Consider the following 7,946-nt stretch of genomic DNA (forward strand, 5'->3'; position numbering starts at 1 on the left):
AATACATCATATTCAGTACTATTTTTATATACCATATCAAAAGACCCCTTAATAATGTTGATTTAATACTCCAAACTCTTTGTATTTCATTTAAAAAAAGAAGTACTGTTAACAAAAACTCTAATGTGACTACATAAATATATAGTACGCTCGGGGGTCGTTTGATACAATGGTGGGATATCTATCTCGCCTTCTATATGTAATAACTAATTCCATCATTTTAGAGTAAAAATTATTCCGAATTTAACTAATACCCTAAACCAAACATGGAATAAAGTTATTTTACCCCAAAATTATTATCTTTATACCATATACTAAACGACCCCTAGTATTCCTGTAATTTTATTACTAGTACTATTATTACTACTAAGGAGTGTATAATTTTGGACGGAGGAGGCAGTATAATACTCACACTCCCACGCACAAAACGTTTCGCCATTGCCACTCTCTCCTCAAACCTCTCTCTCTATTATATACCCAATCGCCGGCCTCTGCCCCCATTTGATTCCTACCCCCACCCCCACGCCGTCTTCCTCACTATAAATATCAATGTGTGTACACTATTGACTAACTCTTTACGTGATTGTATCACACATTCCTTCCCCTTTGTTTTGATTTCTTCTTCTTCTTCTTCTGTACTTTTTGCTAAATACAGTTTGGTACTTTCGAGATGTTTGACCTCAATCTCGGTTTCGAAGAATTTGCCATGGACGATGATACTGTTCACGTTTCATATGATACGGCGACATCGGAGAAGCTGCGGGAACTTCAACTGGAGAATTCTGGAACATCGAATTCATCCATTGTGAATGTTGAAACTTCCAGTACTGCCGGCGATGATGAGTTTTTTTCGTGTTCCGATGATCGTCGCCGTAATGATGGATTCGCATTTGATATTTTGAGAGGGAATGATTACGAGGAGAGTGAGTTTGTTACTAAGGAGTTGTTCCCATTGACTGGCGGAGAGTCGTCGTCGGCGGCGGAGTTGTTGTCGCCGCAGCAGTGGTTGGATCTCTCGGCTAACTACGGTGGCCCGGCGGAGCAGAGGATCGTTGTTGTTCCGCAGCAGAGACAACAAGTGAAGAAGAGTAGAAGAGGACCGAGGTCGAAGAGTTCTCAATACCGTGGTGTCACTTTCTATCGCCGCACTGGTCGATGGGAATCTCACATCTGGTCTGTTCTTCTTTCATTTTTTTGGGTGAATTTCTGCTTTAACTTATAAGATAATTACAGATAAATATTTGCATAACATTAATTATTAATCTGATAATAATGCTAATTAACTTACACTGATACTGTAAAAAAATAATAATAAAAACAAAACTCTCGGCGTATATAACTCAAATCCTTTTATTTCGAAATATGTTTATGCAAATAGGCTACTTCCGTACAGATACTCATAATTGTTCTATTGCGGTGCGCTGTTGAAATGCTGATAAATTATACGTAGTTAAAGCTAGTAACTTAACCAAGTTTCTATGATGTATTATGCAGGGATTGCGGGAAACAGGTTTACTTGGGTAAGCAAATGTGTTTGTTATACAATAATGCTTTGTTGATTTAAAGTTTTTTTTACTCTGTTCTTGAATTGTTTTTAACTGCAAGCTACATTTGGACATTTTTGAACCTTTTAAAATAAATTTTACAGGCGGCTTTGACACTGCACATGCTGCTGCTAGGTACGTTAATGTTAGAATGAGTTTTATTAGTGAAGTGATTTTGTGATTGTACTATTTAAATGGCAGAAATCGAATTGTTATTGTATTAAATTTAATTTCCCTGCTAATTTCAGGGCATATGATCGTGCTGCGATTAAATTTAGAGGACTTGATGCAGATATCAATTTCAATGTCGCTGATTATCACGATGATCTAAAGCAGGTCTGTAGGATAGTTAATTATTGAACCACCTAAGTTTGAAATCCTTTTTCTCAATTAGGAAACTGATTTTGGTTCGCTTTAATTGTCTTGTGACTGGTAATGCAGATGTCGAATTTTACAAAGGAAGAGTTTGTGCACATACTTAGACGTCAGAGCACTGGTTTCTCTAGAGGAAGTTCGAAATACAGGGGAGTTACACTGCACAAATGTGGACGATGGGAAGCTAGGATGGGGCAGTTTCTTGGAAAGAAGTGAGTTTCACTTATCTCACCATAGCTTCGGCATGTCATATTATCAGGGATATAGCTGTTTAAAAGCTTTCTTGTTATCTTTCATATCAATATACTGATTTTATAAACTAGAAGAATATTGTCTCATTGGATATATGCCTGCAGGTATATCTATCTTGGACTGTTTGACAGTGAGATAGAAGCTGCAAGGTCCAATGATCATAACTTGACTCTCCCCTCCCTTTTACATTATGTTGCTTACCCTTTCAGCATTGACTAGACTTGGTCTTTTGCTCTTGCTCAGGGCATATGACAAGGCTGCTATAAAATGCAGCGGAAAAGAGGCAGTCACCAATTTTGAGCTAAGCACGTATGAAGGGGAATTAAGTACCCAGGATGATGGAGGTATTATGTTTAGGCTTTTCCGCATATTTGGACTCCATTATGATAGTTGCGTCTTTTACTCTTGTACTTATCGTGTTAAACGACCTATTTTCCATCCTTATGTAGGTGCAAGCCATAATCTAGATCTGAACTTGGGAATAGCCTCCTCTTCACTAGCTGATGAACAGCATGGCAACACCTGCCAAATGGTAAACTCTGAATTCCTTCTTGCTTCAAATGGTTTGACTGAATATAAAGGAGCCATGGTAATTTGGAGTCTATGATTTTCATTTTGATTCTTTGGAGTCATCTACATATGAGATTTCTCACAAAGGAAGAATGGTAGTTTATATTTTCATAAATAAGCAACATTCATAGTTGCACATCTTTTTTCAGCACTCTCCTTCTACCACAATGGGAAGTAAACTGCCTCATCGTCGTCAACCGCTGACTGATCGCCCTCTGCTCTGGAATGGAGTGAACACCAGTGTCTTTCCCACATTTAAGGTATTCCATGTCAATATTGGTTGAACCATTTTCAATTATTCTGCTTATTCGAGTGGTAACTGTAGCATCTAGAAGTCCCAATTATTTGATGCTATTTTAGTATAATGGTATGTTCCTTAGATAACTAGAGAGGAGGCTAATGGTATAATCTTATCTCTTTATAGACATGGATCACGTCATCTTCATTCAGTATTCATGACATTATCAAGGTTTTCACTAGCATATATGTAGCATATAATCAAAGGGGATAGAAAAAATTCTATCTTAGTTCATCTTAATATCCAGTTTTCTTATCTGATGGAAATAGCTTTAAGAAAACACAATCTTTTATTGTCTTATGTAGTTACTGTTCTTACTGGCTGTAAATTTAAATAGTGTGACAGTTTGATCTTTGATTTAAGCATTGAACAAAATACTATGATGCTCCTTATAGGGAACAGCAATAGGGAAGGGTATGGAAGTTGATTCTTCACCAAATTGGGCGCGGCAAGACCAACATCCTTATGGTGGGAGTCCTTCAGTGCCACTCTTCTCTACTGCAGCATCATCAGGATTCGCTAATTCAACCTCAGCCGCTGCTCATCAACACCACTTTTCTACTGGGTCATTACCTTATCATCATTCACCATCACTTGCCAATATGAACTTTGCACATTATTACTGCAGAAGTTGAAGTAGTTTGCTATTTGACAAAAAAACAACCACCCGATATCTTTTCTTCCTCTGCTCTGGGAAAGATGCTGGTAAGGACAGAAACAATGTGATGTAAAACTAATTGAAATCTAGTTTTCTTAGGAATGAGGCAGTCTGAAGCTTGTTAAATCTGCTGTACAAAGTCTCAAAAAGCTAAGCATCTTTTAGCAGGACAGCATTTTACATTGCTTTGACAATTCTTGACTATTATAGAGAATATTCCGTTTGAGCTTTATGGTCAATCATGTCCTTTCATATTCTGCTAGCAAATCTTCTAATGGAGGCATTGATTCGGTTCATAGTATTTGGAAAGATAGAAGAATTTGAATCTCCATTATTTTGCTGAAGCATATGAGTTGTGCATTCCCTACTGTTACAAATTGAGTCAAGTCTTTGGGTATATTCACCTAGCTACAAATTGGTTTGTGTCCATTTGATGCTAAGTAAACTTGTGACTTTACCTTTACAATAATTAATTGTCTTATGTTTGTTACAATCTTATCTAAGTAGAAAAGAGTAGAGGGATGAATTCATGCCCCTCAAGAATTTCTTCCGTATAAAATAGAGAGTACATCTTGCGTTTGGAGGGGAGTCTTGGTGCAACGGTCAAGTTGTCTTTGTATAACTTATAGGTTACGGGTTCGAGCCGTGAAATCAACCATTGATACTCGCATTAGGGTAGGATGCCTACATCACACCTTATTGGGGTGCGTGAAGGCTTTTCCCTAGAACCTGCATGATGCTTTATACACCGGATTATCTTGCTCAGGGACGGAGCTAGAAACCCGAGTACGGGTTCCGCCAAACGCAATAGCTTTTTCTCAAGCTGAATATTTGTGTTAGGAAATTTATTAAATATCTACATATATTAAATTTAAACTCAGGTATAAGTACTTGGAAGTCGTTCTAATATAGAGAACACATAAAGTTGAAATTTCGTCTCCTCTCGTGGACTTGCAAAGGCCAAACAATAAAAAATGAGTGGGGGCTTCAAAGGTTGGATTGACTTTTGGTATGTCACGTTGAATAGTGAGAGTTTGGTCCTATTACTTAGGTTCTGATGAGCAAAGTACTAAAATAACTCAATCCCCGGCTTTGCTTTTAGGAATCAAAGAGTACTAAGCATATTACTCGTAAAAATAGGTATGTCCGGATTTGTATACGTAAGGAACTAGGAAACAAACTTCAAAAGAAAATGCCAACCCCTACTTTTTGTACTCCCTTCCTGTTGGACTAATTATTTGCCTTACTTAAATGTGACTCTTTGTAAACCTCAGGAGCCAGGATTAGGTGTTCAAGAATCAAGATCCTGTCCTTTTGTAGTCATTGGTAAGATGTTTTAGTATTTTCAACCTCAAAAAGAACGACATGGAATTTGAGAATAACTCATTTAATTTTTCGATGTGAATTTAGTTTTTATTAGTTAAATATTCTAAATAAAAAGGGAAAAAGTATCGTAGATAATAAGGGGTCGTTTGGTTGAATACGATTTATACCGTTATAAGTTATATTGGGATAAGTTATGCTGGGATTAGTTATGCTGGAATTATTGTTTATTCATTGTTTGGTATGTTGTATTAAGAATGACAATTGCATAATTTCTAAGAAGAAGGTATAAGTTATATCGATGCTAATTACCCCACCTTCTATAAGGTATAAGTTATCCCAGTGTTAAAATTAATATCGGGATAACTTATACCTGGTTTGCTAACCGAACAGAGTATTAAGGTGGTATTAAATTTTTATACCACCTTTATATCTTCTTATACTTCATACCAAACGACCCCTAATAGTATCGCTTGTTCGGAACAAAAGCGAATAAGATATAAGTACTCAAACTTATCATATACTACAACTTCGATTTATATGGCCCGCACCAAATATTATGCTTTGTCGTGCTTTGTATGCTTGTTGTTGCCCTTCCTTTTACTTATTTTAAGTCGAGAGTCTTCCGGAAATAATCTCTTTGCCTTCTTAGAGGTAGAGGTAAGGTCTGCGTATACACTATCCCCAGACCTCACTTATGGAATTACATTAAGTTTTTTTTTGTTGTTGTTATTGTTATTGTTGTTATTGTTGTTTCTGTGCGCGCGCAAGTGATGTTCTAGTTAAGCTGCCAAAACCTAAAACTTAAACAAATCAATTCTTACTTAGAATAGTTCTTCGAACAGTCTTGCATCATTTGATACTGTGTAATCGATTTTATTTTTACGTTTAAAACCCTTCTTTTCCAAGTATGTAAGTTTTCCACATGGTTGAGTTAGTTGATTAGGGTAAAAAAGAGTATACTCCTTATACAATTATCTCTCGAGAGTCCAGTAGCAAATCTAGAGGTTTGATAGGTTCTGGTGAACTAAATGACTTTCGTCTATAAATTATTTAACGGTGAACTTAATTATTATTATTAATATATCAACTTGATATCGTAGTAGGAAATTATAAATATTAAAGAATCCTTAACAATAAATCCATTATTTTGATCACTATCGTCATGCCCTTCCTTTGGTCGATGAGCTGCATCAGCTTCAATAAGGTCATTGTTAGTATACTGTTAGAGGCGATTGTGGATATTAATTAGTCATTTTGTCGCATTTGAAACACACATTGGTGTCGGTACAAGAACATCCAAGGTTGTTTTGGTTATAACTCTGGTTGTGTTTGGTACGAAAAAAAATATTTTTTTGGAAAATAGATTTTTTAACATTTCTCAGTATTTGGCTAGATAATAAAAAATATTTTTGAAAAATATATATAATTTAGACAAATATTATATGAGATGAAATGAAATGGATAAGATCGGAAGAAAATAGTAGGTCGGGGTTTATGGGTCGGAGTAGTGATAGCAATATTAGGAGGAGGAGGGAGGTGTAGTGAGGGGTGGGGGTTGGGGTGGGTAGGGGGTGAGGGATAGGGCTAGGATGAGAGTGGAGGGTGAGATTCGTGGGAAGAAGGTTGAGAAAGAATTATGAATAATGTTTTCCCACCTTTTGGTAGAGAAGTTATTTCCTTCACTTAAAAGAAAATGAATTTATGAAGATAAAATTAGTTAATATTTTTAAGAAATATTTTCCTTGGTACCAAATACACCTCTGTCGATTCGATTTTGACTTGGCTAGTACCTTACCCGCGCAAATAGAGTGAATAGTCCCTACTTCAACAAATTGGATGACTTGATTACTTGGCTTGTCAAGAAGTTTTCTTCTCAAAAAACTATGGTATAAAATTACATGCTCATCTTGCATTCCGAGGAATTTTACTAGGTGCCACAGCAGAAAAAACTTATCGTATTCCGATGTTTATATTTGATTACACAAATTTACCATATATTGTTAAGAGTTGTTAAAGTAAAATATACACTAATTAATTATTGTCAAGTGAGAAAAGTATATATATAAAAGATGTATATTAGTATTATATATTTATTAGTTTAATATAAATATTAGGTATGATTAAGAGGGTGTTTGGCTAAACTTATAAGTACTTTTGGCTTATTTACGCGTTTGGTAAATACCAAGCGCTTATAAGTTAAAATCAGGCATAAGTCATAAGTTGGTCACCCCAACTTATGACTTATTAGCTTATAAGCATTTTTAGTTTAACTAAAGTTTTTACTAAATTATCCTTAATAATACTTTCTAATTCATAAAATATTTTTTCCCAAAATAAATTTTCTAACCTTCTTTTCATTCCATATTCGTTGTTCATCTATTTCTTTACAAAAAAAACTTTTTAATTTATAATCTTTTGTAAAGTTTCTAAGGATATTTTAATTAAAAAAATAACTTATCAATATTTTTCTACCAAACACATCAACTGCTTATTATCAGTTTCAGCAAATCTATCCAAACATGTAAATGCTTATTCAAAAAATCAGTTTCAGCACTTCAAACTTATCAGCTATTTACAATTACCTAATCCAAACGGACTCTAAGTTATTCGTACCAAAAAAGTAGGCTGAAAAAATATTGGGGGAAGGTCATTAGGCAGGACAAGACACACCTTCATCTTGTCGAGGACATGAATCTTAATAGGAGGATGTGAATGTCGATGATTAGGGTAGTAGAGTAGTCGTAGTCGAGCGTAATGTCTTTTCGTACATGTATTACTTTTTTTTTGTACCTATAGTACTAGCATATTTCCTTTCTTATAACTTTTTAATATTACTTGTTATTTGTTTTGCTTTGAGTGTATCTTATTTTCTGTCTGTGGTTATAGCTTCTCGGTAATGTCTTTCAGCGAAGACAAAAATATT

At 35.2% G+C, this 7,946-nt stretch overlaps 1 protein-coding gene across 2 annotated transcripts; it reads left to right on the forward strand.

The window, feature by feature from the left end:
- Nucleotides 1–407: 407 nt before the first annotated feature.
- On the forward strand, nt 408–4,044 carry LOC104220004 (ethylene-responsive transcription factor RAP2-7-like). 2 transcript variants are annotated; one of them, XM_009770789.2, is made up of 10 exons: nt 408–1,173; nt 1,495–1,520; nt 1,649–1,679; nt 1,793–1,880; nt 1,986–2,131; nt 2,276–2,320; nt 2,415–2,515; nt 2,621–2,703; nt 2,891–3,001; nt 3,435–4,044. In XM_009770789.2, the coding sequence occupies exons 1-10, from the start codon at nt 671–673 to the stop codon at nt 3,672–3,674; spliced, it is 1,374 nt and encodes a 457-aa protein (XP_009769091.1). In that variant the 5' UTR covers nt 408–670; the 3' UTR covers nt 3,675–4,044. The 2 variants fall into 2 exon arrangements, with proteins under 2 accessions (XP_009769091.1, XP_070006807.1); XM_070150706.1 differs by lacking the exon at nt 2,276–2,320.
- Nucleotides 4,045–7,946: the final 3,902 nt, after the last annotated feature.

Source organism: Nicotiana sylvestris, chromosome 7 (genome assembly GCF_000393655.2).
Source record: "Nicotiana sylvestris chromosome 7, ASM39365v2, whole genome shotgun sequence".
Taxonomy (NCBI): domain Eukaryota; kingdom Viridiplantae; phylum Streptophyta; class Magnoliopsida; order Solanales; family Solanaceae; genus Nicotiana; species Nicotiana sylvestris.

What these genes read in the sequence shown, in the direction of transcription:
- LOC104220004 (XM_009770789.2), top strand. Translation starts at nt 671, where the DNA reads ATGTTTGACCTCAATCTCGGTTTCGAAGAATTTGCCATGGACGATGAT. An exon ending in ACTGCACATGCTGCTGCTAG is followed by an intron (nt 1,680 to 1,792) that starts GTACGTTAATGT and finishes TGCTAATTTCAG; the next exon opens with GGCATATGATCGTGCTGCGA. An exon ending in ATGGCAACACCTGCCAAATG is followed by an intron (nt 2,704 to 2,890) that starts GTAAACTCTGAA and finishes ATCTTTTTTCAG; the next exon opens with CACTCTCCTTCTACCACAAT.